The sequence below is a fragment of the Dendropsophus ebraccatus genome, chromosome 6 (assembly GCF_027789765.1).
Source record: "Dendropsophus ebraccatus isolate aDenEbr1 chromosome 6, aDenEbr1.pat, whole genome shotgun sequence".
In the NCBI taxonomy this organism is placed as follows: domain Eukaryota; kingdom Metazoa; phylum Chordata; class Amphibia; order Anura; family Hylidae; genus Dendropsophus; species Dendropsophus ebraccatus.
This window is the reverse complement of record NC_091459.1, coordinates 37,999,405-38,025,253: the sequence shown is the minus strand read 5'-3', so window position 1 is coordinate 38,025,253 and position 25,849 is coordinate 37,999,405. Positions and strand designations below refer to the sequence as shown.

Sequence of the window (25,849 nt, the reverse complement as noted above, 5' to 3'; positions counted from 1 at the left end):
AGTGACCCATTTACTATCCATCATTGCCGCCCCACCCCCACAGTATGCAGTTCAGTGCCCCCACCGGAAAAATAACAAAACAGTAACTCACCTGTAACCCGATCCCCAGCAGCTCCTCTCCCGGCAGTCGTCTCCTCTGCCATCTTCCTCTCCGCGTGTCCTCCTCGGTCTCTCTCCGCTGTCATCTTCCAGCGCAGGCAGAGAGGTACAGACACTCTGTCCTTCCCTGGAGGTCCCGGCAGCCTCTATCATTTATCTGTGTCTGACTGTCTGTGCCACACACACGCGACACGTGGATGAATGATAGAGGCTGCGGGGACCTCCAGGGAATGACAGAGTGTCTGTACCTCTCTGCCTGCGCCGGAAAATGATAGCGGAGACCGAGGGGGACGCGCGCAGAGGAGAAGGTGGCCCTCTCAGTTTGGCGGCGGCCCTCAGCCGCCAATTAGTAGCCGGCGGGGGCGGGCTGTGTGGCTGCCAGGTAATCTAGCCAGTGGCCACATTTTTTCAGTCCGGGCGGCCCCCGGAGTGGCAATCTGGGCAGCCCAGGGGGCATTTGCCCGGCATGCCAGATTGCCAGTCCGGGCCTGGTATACCGGCTCGTTCCCCACCAGAGCGGCGCACATCATAGGAGAGCTGCGTGCCGCATCCAGAGGTCTCAGGGGTCGAATGCGTGGGCCGGAGGTTCCCCACCGCTGCCATAGAGGATAACGGCGGTCTGCTGCCACCACTCCTATTACATAGAGCCATGGCAGCAGATTGTTGCTATCTTGATTGTTGGTCTTTCAAAATGTTGAAAGACACTGATCAGCAGACATTATGCATATCAGCTGATCATCGCCTTTTATTCCACAAAGTGATTATCGGCCAAATACGGACAGTGATCTCTTTGTGTAATAAGTATGCAAAGAAGGGGTCCGTGAAGCCTTGTTTGCGAGTCTTAAAACATCGGATAGCGAGATATCTCTTGCCTGTTGCCACGGGGTGCCTCCATGATGGGGAGAGCACTACACCACCCTGATAGATAACCCCTTAAGTCCCACTGGGTTGCAAGTATTGGAACATAAATGGGAAAACAACAGTGATTTGGGGGCATCAGTGGAGACTCTTTATTGGAATTTTTTCACTGATCTCCTTGAGAGTTCAGTGATTGCTGTGTTTTCTTCTTTGTGTAATAAGGTCTTAAAGGGGTTATCCAGCACTACAAAAACATGGCCACTTTCCCCCTACTGTTGTCTCCAGTTTGGGCGGGGTTTTGAAACTCAGTTCCATTGAAGTAAATGGAGCTTAAAGGGGGTTATCCAGTGCTACAAAAACATGGCCACTTTTCCCCCTACTGTTGTCTCCAGTTCAGGTGCGGTTTACAATTAAGCTCCATTTACCTCAATGGAACCGAGTGTCAAAACCAAAACCCAATCTGGAGACAAGAGAGGGGGGGGGGGAAAGTGGCCATGTTTTTGTAGTGCTGGATAACCCCTTTAAGACCTTATTACACAAAGAAGAAAACAGCAAACTGCACCCGAACTGGAGACAAGAGAGGAGAAAAAGTGGCCATGTTTTTGTAGCACTAGATAAGATTTCACATGATAAACGATAATTGGGGTAAAATTATCCACTTTTATCAACTTAAAGGTGTAAGGGCACCTTAAGATCTGTAGTTTGATCTGCAAACTGGCAGCACAGGCTGATAAAGAATTATTAGTAGGACGGTTCCCAGCGTGTCCATTCCTGCCAGCCTGCGGGTCCCAGGAGAACACTCCAGGTGGCGCTGTTGCCCATGAGATAGGAGGTGGAAGGTGACGGACGGTGACGAGGTGAGCGCTTTCTAGTGCCACGTTCGTAGTGACGTAAAACGACAGGAGGTGCGAAACTCTTCCCAGACCAGTTCTCAGTCCCCGAACCCGGCAGCGGCAGCAGACGAGGCGCTTACTCGCGTTCTTCACTCCAGCACCGACGACGCTGCCTGGAAATAGCCACACCTGGCCGGATCACGTGAACAGGGGACCGCGGGAGAGAGCGCGAGACCGCAACACACGAGAGCCGGCAGGATGAGGGTGCGGGGCGTCCCGACACACTTGCTGCTCGTGCTGCTGCCGGGACTGCTCCTGCTGCTGTGGGGGGTAACCGGCGCCGCCGCCGCCGCCGCAGGTAAGAGGCTTCTCCGTGCCTGTCCGTGTGCCCCCCCGCTATATTGCACAGTCACTGTAACACGTCATAGTCCGGGGCTACCACGTGACGTCAGAGTCTCTGGTGCCCGGCGGCAGGTGACAGGGAGGAGCAGGGCGCGCACCTAGCTCTGCCGGAGGACGAGCCTCACATTCCCTGTCCTGGTCTTCCTTCTCCCCCCTCCCTGGTACATGATGTTCCCATAGGCAGCCGCCTCGCCCATGTGCAGCACTGCCAGGCTTCCTCCCAGCCATAGTCCGCATGGAGGACCTGCCCAGAACGTGGGCCCCCATTCATTTCTATGGGAGTTCTAGGGAAAAGCCACACACAAAAAAGTGAAAAGGTTAATAGTGGGTTACTGCTAGGCACAGTGATTGTCTAAATATATTAATAAAAACTTCTTATGTATTGTTGCTGTTCCATAGAATATAATATAGGTGGTATTCTTACCTCACCAAACTCCACTGTTGTTTTTCGGTCCCAACTCCACTCAGCTGTGACCCCCCCTGCACACTGATTGAGACAGGACATGACCACCACTAGAGGCTGCAGTACAGGTGAGGAGTCACATCTCCCCAAAGAGGAGCAGAACAACCATCACTTTGATAGGTGTCCTGCTCCTCCTAGGGGGTTAAAGTGACTGTACCACCAGGCAGAAGCACTGGAGGCGGGCCGACCCACCCCCAGTGGGAGGAAACCCTAGCCCCTCTATGATAGGGTTCCATTGATTCTAATGGAGTCACGTCATGGAGGGGCTGGGGATTCTTCCCACTGGGGGTGGGTCAGCCGCCTCCAGTGCTTCAGCCTTGACCTGGTGGTACAGTCACTTTAAGTTGGGATGCACAGCATCCCCACTTAACCTCTTCTTCGGTGGGCTGAGCACGCTATATGCCGGGTTAAAGGAAAGGTGTGGGGGAGAACATAATAAAGAATGTATATTTACCTTTTCCTGTGCCCGTGCAGCGCTGCATCCCACACCTGGACCCCCGCCGACAGTCATATCTCACCTCCTGCTAGATCATGACCCAGTTGATGCATTCCCCACTCAGCCAGTCAGTGACTGGTGCAGAATACCGCTGCAGTCACTGATTGGCTGTGCGGGCTAAATCCCACTCTTTCATGACATTTCAGCCGAGTCGTGATGTACCCTGGGAGAAAATGACATCTTGCTTAACCCCTGCCTGGCTGGACGGCCAACTGAGCAGGCTTATCAGCAGTACAGGTACTAGCTCACTCAGGAGTAGAAGCTAACCGCTCCTAGGTAGGAAACAAGTTTAGAGCAGGATTCCTATCACTGTGACCAGTGCCTGTAAGCATTGGTGCTTGTACACCTTCAGTAACCGTCAGCTGAACAATAGTTCCGCCAACAGTTATCTCCCGGGTTGGTTCGAGTACTGAACAAAATTCTGGCGAAAAATGTTCAACCACTGAATTGTTCCTAGTAGTAATTTCATGGGTTTTTTTTGTTTTGTTTTTGTTTTAAGCATCATCTTTATGGCATTCACCATGTAGCATAAATGACATGTTTGCTTTATTCTGTAAGCTACTATGATTATGGCTGTACCGCTTATAAGTAGTATACTGTGTATTGTGCATGTCACTGTAAAACTGACAGGCAGCCTTCTAGCCTAAGATGACTAACCTAGCGACTATACACCCAGCTGCCATTAGTATTTTGCTGTTGCCTATTGGGGGCCTATAGTATAACAATGGGAGCCCCAATCATCTGTTTAACCACCTACATGCTGCTGTTTTTGACTGTAGCATCTATGGCATTAACCTGCCAGCAGCAGCAGGGTCATCAGACCTGGCAGCAGCTACTGTAGCAGAGCTGTGTAATACTGATCCTATAGGTGCACTTACATCATAGAGCCCGAACAGGCTGCTACCTATGCTGATCACCTATAGAATGGGTTTTAAGAGGGTTAGTAAGAAATTTTAAAAAGCTATATAAGTCATAAAACATATGCTACACACCTTGACAGGTTAGTGCACTCCTAAACCTATATATAAATGACTAGCTACTGACAGGCATGTCTATATTCTCATTACTTTGTGACAAACAGGAACAGGAAAAAATAAATTAAGGCTGCGTTCACACTACGTATATTTCTGGCAGTATTTGGTCCTCATGTCAGGTCCTCATAGCAAACAAAACCAGGAGTGTATTGAAAGCACAGAAAGGCTATGATCACATAATGTTGTAGTTGAGTGGATGACTGTTATTTTACAACAACGGCTGTTGTATTGAAATAATGGAAGTTATTTACTGTTATATGGCGGCCATCCACTCAATTTCACCATTGTGTGGACAGATCCTTTCTGTGTTTTTAATCCACTCCTGGTTTTGGTTGCTATGAGGACCTGACATGAGGAACAAATACTGCCTGAAATAAACGTAGTGTGAACATAGCCTAAAGGTGTTATCCAGCTTTGGCTCTTAACCCCTAGCCGCACCAGGGCATTATTGTACGTCCTGGCAGGAGGTTACTTTCCGCACCAGGACGTACAATAACTTCCCGGCTCCCGGTGCTCACTGTTTACATAAACAGTGACCGGGAGCCGCGACTAAACTGTCAGCTGATAGCTGACAGTTTAGTGTAGCTGCTGCAGGACCCCCTGAAGGGGTCCAGTACAGGCGATCACCGGCATCAGTGGATCGGTAACGATCCACCAATACCGGTGAAGCAAGCAGTAAACCCCCGGGTCCCGGTCTCTGCCTAGTTCCGGGATCCGGGGGAAGCTTCTGCCGTGCCGTCCCGCCCCCCGATGCCATGTCTGACAATCCTTGTGTTTCCCCCCCAGCTGCTCGTCCCCGAATCCTTGTTCCCCCGCTGATGTGTCCCCTGATCCCCGGTCCTCCGCTGCCGTGTTCCCCCGCTGATGTGTCCCCTGAAGATCCTCAGTCCCCCGCTGCCGTGTTCCCCCGCTGTGGTGTCCTCTGATCTTGCTGCCGCCCCTCAAATTTAGAGAAATGCAATTTTTTTCAATTTTTCACATCATTTTGGAGTCTTTCTCAAAAAAAAGTTAAAGGTATCGGTCCAAATGCACCACTAACATAAAGTGGAACATGTCACGAAAAAACAATCTTGGAACCACAAGGATCGGTAAAAGCATTCCAGAGTTATTAATATATAAAGTGACACATGTCATATTTGAAAAATTTGACCGTGTCATAAACACCAAAACTAGCTGTGTCCCCTAAGGGTTAAATACAATGAAAACCTTTATTTGCCTCTGTGAAGGCCTCCAGTGGGAATTCTGGTCTTTATCATCGGCTGCCAAAAGGTTGTCTGGGGAAATCTTAAAGGAAGTGTGTAATCGGAACATGACCTATTGCTGAATTCAAGTTTTATAGACATATAAAGCGAAAATCTTTTTCTTCCAGATCGACTGATATCAGAAAGTTGTAAAGATTTGTAATTTACTTCTATTAAAAAATCACAAGTCTTCCAGTACTTATTAGCTGCTATATGTCATGCAGGAAGTAGTGCTTTCTTTTCAGGGCTCGTTCACACAGAGCAAAAGCAGCTGAATTTCTGCGCTGAATCAGCGCTGAAATTTCAGCCGTTAAAATAGGTACAGAGCTAATTTCCATTGTGTTGAATGGAAATTCTGCTCTGCAGTTCACACGGTGGAATTTCCGCACTGAACTAATCCGCTTTCCGCCAGAAGAATGAACATGTTCATTCTTCCGCTAGCGGAAGCCTATATATACCAATGGGGCTCTGATTTTCTGTTTCAGCGCGGAATACAAACGTAATACAAGCGGAAATCACTCGCTGAATCAGCGCGTAAATGGGGAAAAAAGGGGGGGGAGGAGCATTCTAGTATATATTCTGGTATAGTTTAGTTTACTTGAATGCATGCGGATTCAGCGCGTATTCCTCGAGTATTCCGCGCTGAATTTGGCAAGAGCTGATTACGAGCTGAACACTTTCCTAGCGGAATACGCAGGGATTCTGCTTACATTCTGCTTATATTCTGCTCGGAATTCAGCGTCAGTTGATTTCAGGCGGAAATATTTCCTCGCATAATCCGCCCCTTTTGCTCTGTGTGAACGTAGCCTCAGTCTGACACAGTGCTCTCTGTTGCCATCTCTGGCCGAGACAGGAACTCTGTCTCTGTTTTATATAAATCCCCATAGAGAACCGCTTTTGCTCCCGGCGCTATTACACGCGTCGTTAGAGAGCGGGTGAGAGCTGGGGGCTGCCCGGGTGATCGCTAGATCGTCCGGGCAGCCCATAGCAGATAGTAGCGGGCTGCTGCTGCTCCTATTCCACAGAGCGATGGCAGCAGATCGCTGCTATATTAGTCGTTTGTCTTTCAAAAACAGCAACGATCAGCCGACATTGTTCATGTCGGCCGATCATTGCCTTCTATTACACCTCGTCTGGTGTAATAGGGCCTTTAGTCTAATAAGACCCTAACACACTAACCCCAGTCTCAGTACTCCTCTATATTCATATAACGTAAAATATTATAATAGTGAAGTTTTGAATAATATAAACTTATATATTATATATAGTACGTAGCACATATAAGTATTATACACTATAAGCAGTATATTTCTAATATATTTGTATTTTTGTGTCTGTTATACTTATCCTATCTTTCCGTTACTTTATATATCTAGCTATATACTCCCCAGTTTATATATTTCTGGCAGAAAATAAAAATATATACAGTGGTACATTGGTTTAAGAGCGTTTTTGTTTAAGAGCTCACAGTTTTTCAAAATTGTGACATGGTGTAAGAGCATTGCTTTGGTTTTAGAGCTCCCTGTACTGGGTGGGAGCGCGAGTGGGGGAGGGGCATGGCCTGCATAGCGGGGTCTACAGCCCTGTACTCTGACCCAGGAAGTCTCCCTCACCTTCCAAATCATGGCAGATCCACTTGAGGCTGGGGCTCACATTAGGGGACAGGACTGTGGAGGTAACCTCTTCATAGCTGTAACCCCTATCTCCCCGGACAGAGAGTGCTGCATGTATGTGCCCACATCTGCCCTGCTCATTCCTTCATGCTCCCTGCCGTCTCTGTCCACCCTTGTGTTTCCCATCCTCTTCATTACTGTACAGTAACTTATGATATCACATATTCTGCTGTTTCTAAATCAGTTTTACATGTTATTCAGAGTAATAAATCATTATTTTTGGGGTGTGGAAGCAATTGTCTGCATTTCTATAATTTCTTATGGGAAAATTTGTTTTGGTTTAAGAGTGGATTTGGATTACAAGCTCAGTCCCTGAACAAATTATGCTCGTAATCCAAGACACCACTGTATTAGGCTTAGCCACCATGCACAATGTACAGTAGTGAGCGATGATGCATACAGTGTATAGTGACCAGTACATACTGTATGCTCCTAGAGATGAGAGATAACTGGTAGCACACTCTGTGCTTTTAGAGGTCAGTAATAACCGGTAACACTGTGTACTCACAGAAGTCACTGAACCAGTAGCATGCTGTATATCATACATTCCTAGAGAGAACTGAAATCTAGAAATCCCAAGTCTTTCAGTACTGAATGTCCTGCAGGAAGTGGTGTATTCTTTCCAGTCTGACACAGTGCTCTCTGCTGCCACCTCTGTCCATGACAGGAACTGTCCAGAGCAGTAGCAAATCCCCATAGAAAACCTCTCCTGCTTTGGACCAGTAGAGTGGTATTTGACAGAGGACTCTAAAGGACCTGGATGGTTATGTTGTAACCTCCAATAAGCACTTACTATAGTCCTTTGGGTCTATAAATTGCCTTATTGCCTTTATAACACATGGTATTTGTTTTTATGTTCCATGTTTGGGTCTGAGTACCCAGTATTATGTGTTTTGTTACTGACATAAAAGTAAAAATTATTATTAGTAAAGCAGGTATTATTAGACTGTATGGGGCCTCCACGGTAGCGGTGCTGCCAGTCAGGTATATTGGCGGCATAACAAAGGTTTTTACTTTGCCTGAGGTTATGAAATGCATTTGATAACTCGGATGTTGTTAAGGTTGGCACATGCGGAGGTTATGTTTATTGATCTATAAAAGAGTTTTTTTTTTTTTTCTTTGCTTCAAGTCTGAAGAGTTTGTGCCAACTATTTAATGTACATATTTAAAGAGAAACATCAGTACATTAGGATAGTGTATGTAAGGGCCCGATTATCGCTCCATGTATTAGGGAGAACGATCAGCTGATGAAAGGATCATCAGCTGATACTTTCTTTAGGTCCAGACCTAAAATCGTTGGGCGTACATTGCTATGTGCAATAGCGATGCACGGCCAAAGGCTGATGATTGTAGTATAAGATAAAATAACTTACCTTACCACGTTCCCTGGTGTCCTTGGAGGCCTTTCTCAGTGTCTGCAGCTTTGCCTTTTATTCTGGTCTTTGCAATGACAGCCACGGATGCTCAACTGATTACTGGCCGAGGCAGGCAACGGCCAGTGATTGGCTGAGCAGTTGCGGCCTGTCAGTGCAAAGACCGGAACAAAAAGCAGAGCTGCAGACACTGGGGAAGGCCTCCGAGGACACCAGGGAACGTGGTAAGGTGAGTTATTACTTTATTTTACACTAAAGGCAAGGTCTGCATGGACATCGCTAACAATGTCCTTGCAGCCCTTGCTGCCCGATAGTCACCTGTGTAATAGCTCAGTAAACAAGCGCCGATCTTGCAGATCAGCACTTGTTTACAGTTTATGATCAAGCTATCTAATAGGACCCTAACCGTATATACTTCAGCCTGTGGACTGTATCCTAAATTGTAATCAAGGGAAATATGATGTGAAGAATGAATATGGACTTTGCACACACAGGGGGGTTATTTTAAAAACTAATGTGACTTTCGTCACTGGATGTTTGGTGCCCCCCCGGGTCATATAAAAGGTGTGATTCATAAAACACTACAATGTGATTGCCTTCTTTACTACTGTTGAGCTATCCTGAAGATACACAATCAGTTAAAAAAGAAAAACCTTTAAACCCCCTGCCGCCGATGCACAGTTAATTAGCATTGCTGCAGCAACGTTAATTAACCTGCAGAGGATGACACTGGCACGGAAGCAGTGCCTGTGCCATCCACGGCAAGTCCATAACTGCTGGGACCTGAGCTGAATCCCAGCAGTTAACCCTATACATGCTATGGTCAATGCGACCACAGCAACTACAGGGAGAACAGGGGGAGGAATCTCCCTCTGTTCACCATCAGGGCTCTGCGCAGCGATCAAAGCCATGGTAACCATGGACACCAGAGGTCTCCAATGTCCTGCTACGGAAGCCGATCGGCAGGGGAGAGAGGTAAGGCTTGGCAGAGATTATGGCAGTGCTCTTCAGGATATGTTATAACCTGAAAAGCACTGCCACAATCTATGCTCGCTCCTCTGAGCTGGTGGCATGTTCAAATCCAGTACTGCAATGACAGCAGCAGAGGAGGGAGGCAATAGCACCTCAGCTTATGGGATCATTATGATCCCATGGCTGAAGTAAAAAATTTGACCTGGGTATTAAGGCATTAATGACCCATGACTGTGGAAGGGTTAAAGGGGTATTGTCATCCTTAAGTTAAATATTTTTGTAAATACATTCATTTAGCAAACTTGCCTCCTTCTCCTGATATGATGCTCTTTTCCTCCCATTGGTGACAGATTGTTGTCTAGGTTACCAATCAACACTCAGTTTTAAAGGCAGTGGTCTGGCTAGTGTATATATAGATATAATGTAGATGTGTGTATATATATACACCAACCAGACCACTGCTTGTAGAACAGAGTGGTGGTCTGTAATCTAGACAACAAGCTCTGAACAATGGGAGGGAAAGAGCAACCTATCAGGAGAGGGAAGCAAGTTTGGTGAGTCCTACAAGTATAACTACTGTATATTAGCTGAGATGAGAGTACCCCTTTAAAGTCACTCAGTTATAATGTTGTGTCTTAAAGTATCCGGTGTTCTCAATTTTCTTCCTTTCTGGTATTCTGTTTTTAATGATTCTATTATTTTCTTGCAGATGAATGTGATGCTGGAAAAACCTGTGAAGCATGTCATAATATCACTGGCTGTTTATGGGTTAGCTGTAATAATGGTAAGTTATAAGACATTTTGGCCAAGTTATCTTGTACATATTTCAATGACTGGAACTACAGGGAATCTTCCTTTTTCCCCCAATGTGACCAGCAGCCAGCATGACCAACCTCAAGAATTACACTGGTAATGGTCGTTAAACCACTTAAATGCCATGATCAGCAACGATTACGGCATTTAAATGGCTCACTAATCTGTCTAGTAGGTCTGGGGTTCAGCTGGTATCTCTGCTGGGTGCCAGTCTGTTACTTTTGGCTGCTGGAGGTCTTTACCAAGCCTTTGTGCCAGCCATAGCAATTCTGCTAATACTGTCAGCTTCAGGTAGTAGTTATAAGGAGAGCACTGATCTAACAGATCAGTGCTACATATTTCTTTTTTTTTTTTTTTTTTTTAAATCCCCCTAGGGGAATATATATATGTATAAATAAACTCCCCTAATACAAATTCTAATCACCCTCTCATTTTTATAAAATATAACTAAACATGTTGCTACAAGTGGACTTGTCTGAACTATTAAAATATTATTTAAATAATATATCAACTTTAAATTATTTAAGATTATTATAATTTAAATCAGGGCTGGGTAAAACCTGTCCACTAGCAAATCAACCATGGTGACCTGATTTTGCCTTTTACTCCTTAGGATGTTGTTAGACACAAAGGTAATAGTGTACAGCAGCGACATGCTTTAATCATTGCAGCTGCCACCTGGGGCATTCAGTGGATTTTTCTAATCCATATTTCAGTCTATGAACACTGGGACCCTCGCCGATCCTGAGAACGGAAGTACAGTCGTCTCTGCTATAAATCCTGGGATGGCCACCGTGGCCTGCGCTCTACTCACACCCTATGGGGCCACCCAATGTTTCAGAGTTCAGTGTTTGGAAGTGTTCTTCGGCCCCATCAAGAAAGGATGGAGCACAGGTTCAGTTAGCTCTCCATTCACTGCGGTGAGGATTGTGCTTCCGTTCTTAGGATTAGTGGTGGTTTCCAGTGATCTGATGACACTCCACGTCCAATTCATGTAAATGGGGTATCTTCAACTCCATTTGCATGCATTGAAAAAGTCCACTTGGATTTTGTTGCCTCGAAATAAATAAGTAGTGTGCTTTCTGTTTCTGTCGCTGTGTGTTACATGTTCTATGTGTTAACATACTCTAAGGGGGACATTTATTAAGTCTGGCGTTTTATACGCCGGACTTATAAATGTCCCCGCATCTCTGGCGCTACGGAGATTTATGTAGAGGCGGACGGCCTCTACATAAATCCTGTGCGCGTCGAAAATCATCAGTACGCCAAGTGATGCATGTCCCCCTAAGTGTTCAAAGGATTAGCAAGGAACATGGTATTGGCCAAGATTTATCAATATTTGCCCAAAGCAACAGTCCCCGCTCATTCTTCATCTCTCAAATTGCTCTAGTAAAATGAAAGCTGAGCTGTGATTAGTTGCTTTGGGCCTTTCACACAGTTTTTGCCCTCAGGCATATTGATAAATCGGGACAAATAAGGATGGTTTATCAAGACTAAGTGCAAATAATAGGTGCCACTGCTACAGGAACCTGCTCCTCTGCCCCTTTGCACCAGTATCGATAAATCTCGCTCATCTATTCCTGTAGAAACAATGGCCTAGATTTACTAAAGCTAAAGAAGTGTGGCACACAGAAATGAAGACATATTTATTAACAAAAAAGCTTACAATCTGTACTCGATGAGAGGGCTGGGCTCATGGGAAAAGGGATGTGGCACGTGCAGAGAAGAAAATGGCCCAAATTGTAGTGCCTTTGCCTCGGTTGTGCCAAAAGTTTGAGATGTACTAATTTCTAAAACATGATAATTTTATTTAGGTACGGCAGAAAATGAGACAGAACAATGTTTACGTAATTCATCCAACACCAACTGCACTGCTAAAGCTTGTCAAGGTAATATTTATTGTTTCAGTTTACTGGATTGTTGATTGTGTGTACGCCCAAGTAAGTTTGCCTTGGACAGCAGCGTGTGTGCTAATTTGTGACACTTAAAAAAACGTTGCTTATGGCAGGCTATAGGATGATACTGATTTAAGTATTAGGGGTATTCACACCTAGTATAAGGGGTATACACACGTAATGAGTTTGCAGCGGATTTCACGCTGTAAGTTGCACAGTGAAATCCGCTGCGCTGCTCTGTACCATTATAACCTATGACCCTGCATTCTCATAACGGATTTTCATTCTGCTTTGTTTAACTAATTAGCTGCCATGGCGGTAAAAATAACAAACAGCCAGTGCTTACCTGCCTGCTCTCTCTTGTCATGCTTCTGCTTGAGTCCCCGGGTCACCGCTCACTGACAGCCCGCTCAGCCAATCAGTGTGCTGTCCAGCTGCAGCCAGTTATTGGCCGAGCTTGCTGTCAGTGAACAGAGACCTGGAGACTTAAGCAGGAGCGTGACTAGGGAGTGTAGGCAGGTAAGAATTGGCTGTTTAATGGCTGTCACTTATATTCTCGCAGCGGAATCAAAATCTGTTGCCAGAATGCAGGTTCATAGGCTATAATGTTAGAGTATCGTAGCGGATCTTAACCCTCTCCCGCCTACAGAAGGAGCTCTGCGATCGGGGCTCTGCGATCACTTTGGTAGCCATGATGGTAGCCATGGAAACCGGAAGCCTCAGGCTTCCGGTTTCCTGGCTACGGAGGCCGGCAGGGAGAGGGAGGAAAGGCAGAGCATGCGCCAAAGGGAGGGACAAAGGGACATCAGCTTATGGGATCATTATGATTCCATAAGCTCATTTCCCAAAACGACCTGGGCATTGAGGAATCAATGACCCATGGCCGTGAGAGGGTTAAGAAACTTGCAGTGTTAAATCTGCTGCAAACTTGTTACAGGTGAATCTACCTCTGAAGTCTATGCAGTCCAAACAATTGCTATGTTAACAATTTAAGTGACCTATTATATCCCTATGGTGGCTTTCATTGCCAAGTCTGCCGTGTCAACCTGTCTGTTACTCTAATCTTATAATGAGCGATTCCTAGTGAATTAGCCATATCAGCATGTTTTCTCACACACAGCAAAGTCCTCAGATGTGAAATCCCAGGAATTAACAATGTCCTTTTTTTAACCCCTCTTTTAATTTCTCACACTAGGTCCAAGTACAGCTCCAACCACAGCTAATACAACAGGTAATATCATTTGGAGTTGACTTTTTTTTTCCCCCCAGAAGATATTGCACTGACACTAGCCTACCACAGCATTAGACTTAATGGGTTCTCTTTAAGGTTAGACAATGCATAATGTTATGAGTGCTAAAGTCTGCTCATGGTTACTGAAATGTGTGGCGTGTTATTTTCTGATCCAGCTTTTTGTTGGTGTGATTTGCTTACTAATGAAAGGGGTCCTAGTGATGGCATATCGCTATGATATTGATGGAAGGGAGGAGGTTTAATCTGCTGGGACTCCTACAGGTCATGAAATGTCCTTTAGTGCTTCATCACACATCCATGCAGCATGTCTGATATTACAGCTCGGCCTCATTTGTTCTCATAATCGGTGGTGAGTTGGAAATCCCCCCCCCCCCCATTCACACATCTGCCAGTTTGCATCCCAGTGTAACACTACAGAATCCCTTTGTTTTGGGTTGTTACTGGGTGGGCAGATTCACTTTAAAAACTTTTCACTTGTCCCAGAAGCATATCAAAAGTTTTGATGCGTCATGGTGTTGGTAAATAGAACCGCGAGAAGCGCTCGCTACGCACAATGGGGGAGATTTATCAAACATGGTGTAAAGTGAAACTGGCTCAGTTGCCCCTAGCAACCAATCAGATTCCACTTTTCATTCCTCACAGACTCTTTGGAAAATGAAAGGTAAAATCTGATTGGTTGCTAGGGGCAACTGAGCCAGTTTCACTTTACACCATGTTTGATAAATCTCCCCCATTGTGTTCACGCTCTGCCTTTGCGGCAGGAGATAGACTTCTATAGTAAATTGGACATGGGGAAGAATCACACTGCCATACGCTCAAGACTTTTTACATGTGTCTAGGATGTGTCAAAAGCTTTTATTTTTTCTTAAGTATACTAAGGTATACTTTGTGCAATAAGCAGGGTTCCAAATAGCTACATTTTATGATTGTATAACTAATCTGCCTTACTCGCTGTTACTCTGTCTTCTTTGTACAGCTGCACCAACCTCAGCTGCTACTGCTGCATCTACCTCAGCCACAGGTAAGCACTTTGTCATGATATTAGGTTAGGAGACAATATCTGCTGTGTGTTTTCCATTAAATGAAAGCGACCCATCTTTATTGTCTATTTTAGGATTAATGTTTATAATATATTGATTAAAAATGTTTTTTTTTTTTAAAATGTATTTGAGGTTAAATGATTTGAGTCTTATGACGTTATAAATGCCCAGGGGATACCATCCCAGTTTGGTGTTAATCCCAAAGCTTTGATCAATCACAGTAGCAAACATTTTAAAGAAGTTTTACTAACCCGTCCCTGTGCCCTCGCAGCAGAGAGCTACCAGTACCATTCATTCTCCTGAATCTTGCGAGTTCCTATTTTGTAAAAGCCCCACAGGAACTACCCGCTCAGCCAGTCAGCAACTGCAGAGGTGTTCCCCTCAGTCTCTGATTGGCTGAGCTGGGCAGTGACATCACCGGAGCAGGAGCTGTGGGAGCCCTCTGTGGGATCATGCACTGTGATGGCACGGGGTTAGGCTTCTTTATTATGTTCCCACCTCCCTCCTTCCCCTTTTGGATTTTTCACCTTTGTCCGGAGTACTCCTTTAAGTATTTTCACAAGGCGTAGTTCACACTTTACATTATGATGCTGAAGTGGAGTCTGCAGGGAGTAATATAAGTAGATGTCTCATGAACTAAATTATTAGAAAAATGGGAAATGGGTCAAATTTAAAGTATAACTTGGACCTTAAATGGTGGTGTGTGGGTAAAGATCTCCGAGTCTATACTCCCTTTTCAAGGGCAGATGAGAAAAATTGCAGTGGAGCTGCTGTAATGGGTCCCTTTTTTGTAGAGCATGAGCCCCATTATGCCAAGTAGCTAGTTAAAGCAATACGGTCATTTGCACTAACATGTATCACACTCGAGACATGTTGCGATTCTGCAGCACAGCCAGGGGAAGTTCACAGCAGCGAGTTCCCTCCCCAGCTGTCAATCAAATCCTATTTCGCTTAATTAGAATATGGGGTAAAAAAGTCGGATGTCCCTGCCAGCTGGGGAATAAAGCACACTGCCGGCTGGGGAATGAAGCACACTGCCGCACACTCTTGGGATCACAAGGACATGTCAGAAGTTACTGAATTTGACTGTAACGCTTAAGGGTTGTATTCATCTTACATTGGTACCATGGTTTCTTTTCACTTCTAAATGTCTATCGCCCATCTCTGATCTCCCCTTCAACTCTAAACTGCTGGAAAGTCTGGTCTGCTTTCACCTATATCTTCACCTAACTCTTCCCAACCACATGTAATCTGGTTTTTGAAACTGCTTTTGCTTAGTGTCAAATCTCCTGATGGCTAAATGACAAGGCATCTACTGTACCGTCAGTTGATCCTCCTAGAGCTTTCTGCAGCATCTTGCACAGTAGACCATCAGCTCCTCCTTAGTATGCCTCACCCTATTGGACTTAAAGGCTATGGGCACCTTTGCACTGGTTTCTTTCTTTCTTCTTTTTTTTTTTTTTTTTTTTTTTTTTTCTTTCTTTCTTTTTTGACTTGTTCCCTGAATGCAAAATGAAGCAAGTTTCAAAATAGTTTCCTTTAGAGAGTTCCAACTAGTAGCTGCTAATGGGCAACAATTAGATAAAGGACCTTTTACACAGGCAGTTATCCCTATAGTCGCCCAATGTAAAAGGGCCAGCAATTGGCCGACAAGCTCCAGAGTCTGACTGAGATGACAATGTAGGAAAACCTAGGAGGTCAGCTCACACTGGCCAAAGAGAGACAGATAGTAAGGCAGATACAGGGGAGAATCTGCCCCATTTGACACATCTGTGTATTTAGTCCATCAAAACAATCCATCAAGACAGAATGGGGACCCACTGTTTTCTATGGGCCCTGTGTTAAACATATCTGTGCTTTGACTGTATTTGATTGAAAGCCAGTACAAATTGTAAAAAAAAAACAAAAAAAACTGCATTTCAAAATTGTCTATAGCATGTAAGCATACTGCTGTCTCTTGGCTCCTTCTTCATACTGTTGAATGAAGCAGCCAGGCTTATCTTCCTGTCCAGCTGCTACACCATTGCCTCCACCCTGTGCCACTACACTAGTTGGCAATTTACAATACAATTTAAACTTACTCTCAGCCATGAAGCTCTACATATTGCTGCACCTCCCTACATCTTGGGCATTTCTTTTCCTTTCTGAACCCGGACTTTATGTTCAACTAACGCTGTAAACAGTTCATAGTGTAAATCTCCCATTCTTGTCTCCCCAACCTTGTAACCTAACCAGTATATAAATGTGCTAGTTCCACACTGATAAAAAGCACAAATCCTTTACATTTATCACTACAGGCCGCCATAGCTACAAGAATCTGCATTATAGCAGTGTGTATATTTGCTGTTTTACTGATTTTTCTTTTATATTCTTTTTCTTCTAGCTGCAGTAACCAACAGCTCTACAGCCCCTGTTCCACCCACTTCCCATAGCTCTGCAAGTAGTAAGTTGGAAAACCTTTAGGCATAGCTTTAGATCTAGTGATTCTTTGTTTTTATTAGTTCATGTATTATGTGTACATCACAACTCTTTTGATGTAAGGCCTTATTTACATGTTCCGTAAATTTATCCAGAATTGCAGATCTGCATTTACAGACAATCTTAGGGCATGTTGATTTCTATTGGCTGTTCACATTATCTATAGTTTTAGGGATCCACAATCTGTGCCTCAAAAAAAAAAAAAAAAAAGACATGTCTTGTATGGTCGTAATTGCGGCACAGACTCACCCATAGAAGTCTATGGAAGTGTGTAATTTTTGTGGATCTGTAATTTTTGCAGACGAAATGTCCACAGAAAATGCAGATCACCTTAATTTAACGATCACCCTCACATTTTTGTTAATCTGCAAAAAATATGGATTATGGATGAACTATGGACAAAGTTATTGCAAACTATGGAACGTGTGACTGAGACCTTACTTTTCTGTGACAGTTAGGATTTGACAAAATGTGAGGCCAATGTACGTTTCCAGGTATCTGTATGGAAATGGAAGCAGTCACATTTCTATGCTTTTTGTTTGCAGCACCCACAACAACGCCTACACCATCAACATCCCCTTTTAAGAAGAACACCTTTGATGCCGCCAGTTTCATTGGAGGAATAGTCCTTGTACTGGGCGTTCAAGCTGTGGTATTCTTCTTGTACAAATTTTGCAAGGCCAAAGACAGGAATTACCATACCCTTTAAACCCCATTGCACTGGACTGCTTACCTACATCGCTCTAACCAAATTTCAACTTGGAGTTTACTCATTGGAAAGTCGCAGGAAAGGCTCTTTCTTCCTCTACAAATGTTTGTACCATTTGCTATCAAGAAGAATTCAAAGCTTCACATTGCTGCGTACTGCATGCATCCCATCTGCTTCCCAAAGTATTTGAAACTGCTATGTCTTATTGCTGAGTATATAGAGTCTCTAAGGGGAAAAATCTTTCCATAAGTAAATTGGACTAAAGAATCTTCAAATTTTATTACAGCAAATGGTTTTAGATTATTGCAATAACTATACGGTTGTTAGATTGAATTGAGTGATGTTAGTAGCGATGCAGTCTGTAGGTATTGCCCATCGTGATATAAACTTGGCCCTTTAGTTCTGTTGGTGAGACTTTTAACTTAAGTTGATTTATAAGTTTTTGGAAAGTAAATGATTCCTCACCATCTTCTTAAGTGCACCTTATTCCTAAAAGAAGGTGATATTTTGAGAATTGTGCCTTAAAAGACATATTGAAAGTATCCCTTGTTTCTGTTATTTAGGATTGCATTGGCCTCTTTGTAGCTTTGCTTCTATGACCAATATTAACCCACGCCCTGATTCTTTACCTTTCAGAAATGTGAATGGCAAGTAATTCAGTGTATTTTCAATGCATCTTCCCTTCTCTATAGAATAGTGTTCCTAGATTTCCATCTTAGAGCTGTCTATTGATAACAGGGCTTTCTCCATAGTTTTTTTTTTTTCATTATTATTATTATTATTATAATGATCCTTTCTGTGGATCAGTCCATTAATGAAGGAAAAATATACAACTTGATGTGCTTTTGAGGTGACTTTCGGTGTAGGTTATTGTAACTCCCAGAATTGAAGTTAATAGCCTTGTTACATAGCAAGTTTCCATTGATTCCTATACCTTTTTTGGTTTGCACTTGCCCATAAGTATATGAAGAGCACTTAGACCCTATTCCCCATTGCATGATCTGTACAGATGTGATCTGACTGATTGAGTTACAGGCAGATGAAAAACCTGTTAACGCAGCAATAAATGTTTTCCAATGCCCAAGGGAGTTTAGTGTGGAGGTAATGTGCCAAAAGCTGTTCTTTAAGAAGAAATCACATTAGAATACAGATTCTGTCACAACCCCTTTCCAGATCAAGCTAAACAAAAGTAATGACTTCTGACTAGAGATGAGCGAACCTCAAACACGCTCTGGATATGATTACCGATGTCTGAAGAAGTTGGACCTAGGGAGTCTGGGAATATATGGATACAGCCTATGACTGTATCCATGTCTTCCAGGCAGCCTTAGGGCTGCATCCATCATCTTCGGCCACCGGTAATCAAATGCCACACGATCAGTTTCAGGCAAACCCAAGCATACTCGAGGTTTGCTCATCTCTACTTTTAAAAGGGTCATGCTGGCATTCTTCTCCCACCGCATCTGACATTAAGCATGGCGAAATACTACTGCATGCAGAGCGGGACTGTGTATTTAAGGATTATGTTTCAGTCACATTCTATCATTGGGATACATGCACTACAATGGACACTTGATGGGCGTTTGGTGGTTTTCTAGTCTAGTCCCCTCTAACATGCAGCTAATTCTCCCCATACCCAATATGATTCACGAAGGAGATTATGCCCACACAATCCCATTGAGTGAAGTCTAGAAGGATCTGTTGGTGCAGGGCAATTTCCAATTTAATAACTTATATTGTGGATGATAGTTGGTCCTCTTGATGATCATTTGTTTCAGTGAGCTTTTTTACAGCTCTATGCAATTGCATCGAATCAAATGGTCAATAGAGTTGAGCGAATTTCGAGCACGCAAGGGATCGTCCGAACTCGAGCGTGCAGCACTTGATTGGCAGTGGTTGCTGAAGTTGGATGGAGTCCTGGAAAACATAGAGCTGCAGGACTCTCTTGAGCTGCATCCAACCTCAGCAGCCACTGCCAATCAAATGCTGCATGCTCGAAGTTAGCTCAACTCTAATGGTTCGTTCTATTGAGGTGGTGCACCTTGTAAAAAACCCCACGCTGACAACAGGTCTAGAGTTATGAATCTGCAGTGCAGGATCAGAGTCAGGTGATGGTATGCTGAAGATGTCCTGCCATGACTAGTACTTTTTATCATTCACAGCAAAGTAATGGGATCCTCTTGTCCGATGTGTGTGCCTTCATGCTTGACTTGGCATGGCTCCCCCTGAACCCCATAAGCTTGTAAAATAGAAGGGTCTGATGTACCTGAGTTCAGCTAACCAGTAAGTTTCAGCTGAAGTGTTGCATTTTTAAGTAATCCACAATGAAGGAAATAAGGTGGAGCTCCAATGCCTTGGAGCCTTGGCTGTAGTCATCTTTATCACTCCATTCTGAAAGTTTGTTGTTTTGTTTGCTTTCCTATTATAATGCAATGCACAGTCAGGCTTCTATCTGATAAACTTTCAGCCTTTAATCTGGACAGGTTCAAAATTTAAATAAAGTAAAATATAGTGCTCTCACATATGGCTGCATCTTCTAAGTGCCTTAAAGTTTTGTCTTCAGTGCAGTTTTTTTTTTCTTTACATCCTTAAGATGAGCAGATTGTATCAGATGCAAGTTTGCTGGGAATAGCATACATACAATATCTTAGTTTCTTATTTTTGATTGTACATGGCATTGTGACTAGAGATTGCACCAGTGAAACATTACCTACAGCCCTGACTGCCGGGTACTGCCTTACCAATGAGAAATACTGTATGCAAGTGTATTTGGAATGTCATTTGACAAATATTTTGTGCATGAGCCAAGGCAGGACTTTGTGTCAGCAGTTTTTTTTCCCCTGCAGATAGTGCCTGTCACCTCCCTAGACTCAGCAGTAGTTGCCAATTGCTTATTGAGGATCACCACTGATAATGGTGCATACATGTAATGCATGCAGAACCAGAACCATGGCTGATCAGCTGCTGCCGGTATATGCCACCCTTTATGTTGTTAAAGTATCAGTACTGATACTTGAGTCAATATAATATTTGCTGTACAGATTTGTCTTTAAGTTTGCACTGTTGACATGTTGCTGTAAGTCTCCATTAGTAGTTCAAATCCCAAAAAGTTTTTTCTTTAAGTCTCCAAAACTCTACATTTCAATGGTACTTTATGATAGAGATGTCTTAAAACCTCGACTTTAAAGATGTCCCACCCTTGGAGTCTTAGTCTGTGGCAGAGGGCCCATACCATTATATTTCCCTCTTTAGTTAACTCTGAATAGCAGCGTATAGTAGAGTGACTGCAGCTTGAGCATGCTTAAATCTGATCGTTCAGCATTTGAACATTGGTGGCTGAAATTAGACGGAGTCATGGAAAACATTGATACAGCCATAGGCTATGTTCCCACTTTGGGGAAACTCTGGGAAGGCGGCCCTCTCATAACATAGATGGCCGCTAGTAGTGATTATGTTCATTAATAGAGACCATTTAACGAGATGGCCACCTTTACCTGAAGTAGGAACATAGCCAATGGCTGTATCCATGTTTTTAGAGACTTCTATTGTGCTCATCTCTAGAATATAGAAAGCCCTAATTTGGTGGTGTTCTTGCTGTCCATCGATGTTAGTCTGAAACTCAGAGAAAAAGATCAATCTTGGGCATATTAAAGAGCTGAATTTCTTGTGCCATATCACAGGTTTTCTTTGTGTAGTTTACAGTACAAAAATGAGCTCCCAGACTCTAACAATCTATTTAGGCTCTGTGACAAATGAAGATGCCTTGAAAAATGTGAGAATGTCCTAATAAACTCACAAGTTGTTTAACTGCAAATAAAGTTGATTTTGTTGACAATAAATACTTTAAAGACTTCCAGGATGTGGACTTGACTTTGTTCGAAAACCACGAACATTCTTTTTGCTGAAATTGTGCACATATTAAAGGTTCTATAGCCTTATGTGCACAGTGTCAAAATATAAACACCTGTCTATTCTATAAGGTCAGAGAAACCAGCCTAAGGGGGCGTTCACACATCTGCAGAATACTGTCACTGCACAGACAGTATTCTGTGGACCGAACCTCAGAGCTCCCACCATCATTAGTCATTATGATTCCAGGAGTTTCAAAACTGAACAGTTTGCACTACTGTACTGACACAGCTATGTGGTGTGAATGCCCCCTTAGTGTCTCACGTATTCCAGAACACATAGGGGGAGATATATTAAACATGGTGTAAAGTGAAACTGGCTCAGTTGCCCCTAGCAACCAATCAGATTCCACTTTTCATTTTCCAAAGAGTCTGTGAGGAATGAAAATCTGATTCATTGCTAGGTCACTTTGGGTGCGTTCACACATACAGGATCTGCAGCAGATTTAATGGTGCAGATTTGATGCTGTGTTCAGTTATTTGGATGAAATCTGCTGCGGATCCGCAGCGGAAAATCCGCAGCGGATCCGGTGCGTGTGAACGTACCCTTACACCATGTTTGATAAATCTCCCCCAAAGAGAGGGGGAAAAAAGAGGAGAAATGAAGGGGTGGGGCAAGAGTTTGGCAAGACATAAGGGCCTTGTATTTATCAGTGTTCACACCTTGCTCCCAATATAACTAAGTCTGTAAGAAGTCATAGAGGATCTAACCACTCCATTGTATGATCAGCATGTGGTAGATATCCTCCACTTTATGTAGCCACAGAGACTGTCAAAGGTTGTGGACATCTCCACAACACAGGTATACAGCTAATAAGTGGTGTTGACCAGGTGTCTGATCACAGACTGCTAGTAGGTCTTGAGAGGAATGTCCAAAAGATGTAGAAAGAAGAAAGTTGGTGAGAAAAGGAGAGGTTAGCCGCCAAACCTCATTCCAGAATGAAGCAAATGTTGGACAGCTCCAAGAGATATGAAGAAAGGAGCCCTCCACATCAGTCATAATTCTGTGCATGCATATGGGTACATGATACTACCTAGGTCAGGGATGGGGAATCTTTGGCCCCCATTATTATTATGGGAATTGTAGTTTTGCAATAGCTGGAGAGCCAAAGGTTCCCTATCCCTGATCTAGGACGTTATTTGTATTCCGCCTTTTGGAAATGGGTAGAAATAGAGTAGTGGATAAGGGTAAGTGAATAAGAAATCTGAGCATCAGACAAAGGGGGTGACCTAATAAGCCCCATATTTGTCAGTGTGTAGCGTGCCAATAACAACCAATCACAGCTTAGCTTTTACTACAATATGGAGCAATAATTGGTTACTATGAGAGCAGTCTACACCAGTTTCTATTTAACACAGGTTGATAACTAAAACGGTCAATGACACAATAAAGTCCAAAGAAAATAAAGCTATATTATGTTTTATTAAAATTTTTTCTAAATGTTCTGATTAACCTCTATCTTAGGCATTTGACCAGAAAATTAAAAGGATATTTCCATCTCAAGAAGTAAGAAGCTGATCGATGGGAGTCCCCAGTGGTTGGACCCCCACCAGTCAACCTGGTATACCCTATCCACAGAGTTCAAAGGCAGCTGGCTGACAAGCAAATTTACAGTACTAGAGAAGCAGCTTATCACTCATGAAAACACCCCAATGGTTGATGTGTGCAGCTTGTCACTATATCCATTGGCCACAGGTTACGATGAAGGTGATATTCTAGAAGGAATAGAGATTACTTAGTCTAAGCTGATGAAGCTGGGTGAGAATGGCTTGTGGTGTGCCGTCTGTCTGTTCAGAAGTTCTGCATCTGCTGGGTACCTGGAAAGTGAAGTTAATGGACATCAGTTCGTTTCACCTTAAACACTAAAATGTGGGGTTAAACACAATGTCCATTGTGACATCTGTGACATTTTAAATAAAACGGTGCTACAAATATGTTTATAGCATAGCAACCAGTCAACTGCGGCATATGTTATGCACCATCTGTCGCCTTTGCTAGATTACATGATAATCATTTGTAAGCAGAAGTAACACTATAATATGTCAACTTGATGATCCATTTGCTTTAGAAATCCAGCCTATGGCTGTATCCATGTTTTCCCAGACTCCCTAGGGTGGCACCCAACTTCTGCAGCTGCAGGGAGTCAAATGCAGAGCTTTCAGAGAACTTTGCCGAACCTGTACAGCTTGGCCTCACCGCTCAACACTACTCTAATTCTCACCGTTTTAGGCCTCTGGAGTCTCCTTCCTCCTTGGATATGTGACTTTTCATCTGATGATGAAAAATACTGTGAAGGATCCCATGTTTCTTGGTTGTAGTGGAACGTTTCAGATGACATGAATGCCGGTGCTATGGAAAAAGGAAAAAAACTTTTAAGCTTTCCTCGAAAACACATTTTTCCCATTTTCAAAAAAGACCCAAAAAACTGCTTAAAGCTAAAAGCTTGGAGCATGACTTTCTTTTGTGTCAGAAATGCTGCAGCCAAATGTTAGCAGAGAGTCAATGGGGGAAAAATAAAACCCACGGGATGTTTTTGCGACTCTGTACCCACAATCTGAGCTCCCCATACCACTTGTACCTTCGGATAGCTGCTTTTAATTCAATATTTGTCCTGGGGTCTGTTCGGCAGGTGATGCAGTTATTGTCCTAAAAAACAACTTTTTAACTTGCAGCCCGTGCCAAACGGGAGTATTTGAGCCCTAACTCTGCACCACCCCTCCGTCCCTCCTCCCCACCCTCTTTATCATTAGGAATGCCACTGGAACATTTTCTCCATGCTGAACACTGCGCAGGTGCTTAACAATCCAGCCCATGTTCAGTATTCACACAGCTGACGAATAGGAGACAATCTGGATGGAGCATTCCTAATGATGAGGAGGGACAGAGAGGGTGTGCCAGCCTAATGCATATGCAATCTAAGCCCCGACCGTTGCCAGTTTAAAAGTTGTTTTTATGACAATAACTGCATCACCTGCTGAACGGACCCCAGGACAGATCTTGGATTAAAAGCAGCTATCTGAAGGTACAAGTGGTTTGGGAGGGGGGGAGATCAGATTGTGGGTACAGAGTCGCTTTAAGTGCTTTTCCACATAAACACAGACACAGCCGTGCAGTCGTGTCACTACAGTAGTGGGAAGGTTGGAATAGGTTTGGAACTCCCAGGGTCATTATGATACATGACGCCAGGAGTTCCTGGTTCTGGCCCGCAGCATCTGTGATCTACAGAGCATGTGCATGTGACCTAAGGCTAAATATTAATGAATAAAATTACTTTTATTCCCTTTTTATCCCTTTTTTTTTTTTTTTATTACAAGTGATGTGATTCTGTCATCATGTGATTCCAGGATATAAAAGTCTAGGGAGGAAGAAACACTACTAGTTGAAAAAAAAAAACAAACGGAGAGCTCAGCTTGCTACCATATTGTAAAGGTGCCAAAAAGCTGAAAAAAAAAAAAAACAAATTCAAAAATGTCATGTGGGTATGGTTACATGTTTTCTAGAGATGAGCGAACCGGGTTCGAGTCCATCCGAACCCGAACGTTCTCCATTTGATTAGTGGCGGCTGCTGAACTTGGATAAAGCTCTAAGGTTGTCTGGAAAACATGGATACAGCCAATGACTATATCCATGTTTTCCACATAGCCTTAGGGCTTTATCCAAGTTCAGCAGCCACCGCTAATCAAATACCGAACGTTCAGGTTCGGATCGACTCGAACCCGGTTCGCTCATCTCTAATGTTTTCCTATTGGCCACAGCGTTTTGGAGCCCCCCCCCCAAAAAAAAACACACCTTGCAGCGCCAATTTTGGCACTGCATTTTTTACTTAAACACCTAGGTGCAGATTTATCAAAGGGTGTAGAATATACTGGTGTAAACTGCCCACAGCAACCAATCACAGCTCAGCTTTCAGCTCTGGCAAAATGAAAGCTGAGCTGTGATTGGTTGCTGTGAGCAGTTTACACCAGTGTATAATTTAAACACTCTTTGATAACTCTCCCCCCTAGTGTAACAGAGAAGTGCTTTGAGTTTTGAGTCGTCTTTCTATATGGGGGGTTTTCTTTTCTATGCAAAAACGAATACCTGCTGAATGAGTCCTGGAAGCACAGGATGTGAGGAAAGCAGATGACTTTCTTATTCCTAGAGAAAAAAAAATCTGATTAGATCTTTATTCCATCTATGGCTACAGATTAGAGTGCAGTGCTTCTTGAACCCCAAGGGAGCATTCACACGTTCCGTAGCACATCTGCCGTGCACGGACTGGAATCATAGACCTCCTGGTAAATTACACTGCGAGTCTGTCAGGTCCTTG

The 25,849-nt window shown here is 43.7% G+C and overlaps 2 protein-coding genes across 4 annotated transcripts in view; one reads left to right on the top strand and one right to left on the bottom strand.

Moving 5' to 3' along the window:
• The first annotated feature begins 1,838 nt into the window (after positions 1-1,838).
• CD164 (CD164 molecule) lies at positions 1,839-21,485 on the top strand. The gene is made up of 7 exons (XM_069974817.1): positions 1,839-2,148; positions 10,154-10,228; positions 12,072-12,146; positions 13,348-13,383; positions 14,381-14,425; positions 16,828-16,887; positions 17,468-21,485. Exons 1-7 carry the CDS (start codon positions 2,049-2,051, stop codon positions 17,629-17,631), a joined length of 555 nt encoding a protein of 184 aa, XP_069830918.1. The 5' UTR covers positions 1,839-2,048; the 3' UTR covers positions 17,632-21,485.
• A 1,458-nt stretch (positions 21,486-22,943) lies between these two features.
• Positions 22,944-25,849, bottom strand: part of LOC138795556 (uncharacterized) — a 95,056-nt gene continuing 92,150 nt past the window's right edge. For 2 of the 3 annotated variants that reach the window (XM_069974815.1, XM_069974816.1), the window contains 3 exons: positions 25,621-25,677; positions 23,762-23,889; positions 22,944-23,357 (listed from right to left, as the gene is read on the bottom strand). In XM_069974815.1, the coding sequence (XP_069830916.1) occupies positions 23,256-23,357; positions 23,762-23,889; positions 25,621-25,677 (287 nt within the window). In that variant the 3' untranslated portion in view covers positions 22,944-23,255. Of the gene's footprint in view, positions 23,358-23,761; positions 23,890-25,620; positions 25,678-25,849 lie in introns of those variants that run through there. The other variant, XR_011363627.1, reaches the window with a different exon arrangement.

Coding starts and splice junctions, on each gene's coding strand:
- CD164 (XM_069974817.1), top strand. CDS start 2,049: ATGAGGGTGCGGGGCGTCCCGACACACTTGCTGCTCGTGCTGCTGCCG. Junction 12,147..13,347: donor CACTGCTAAAGCTTGTCAAG/GTAATATTTATT, acceptor TTCTCACACTAG/GTCCAAGTACAGCTCCAACC. Junction 14,426..16,827: donor TGCATCTACCTCAGCCACAG/GTAAGCACTTTG, acceptor TTTTTCTTCTAG/CTGCAGTAACCAACAGCTCT.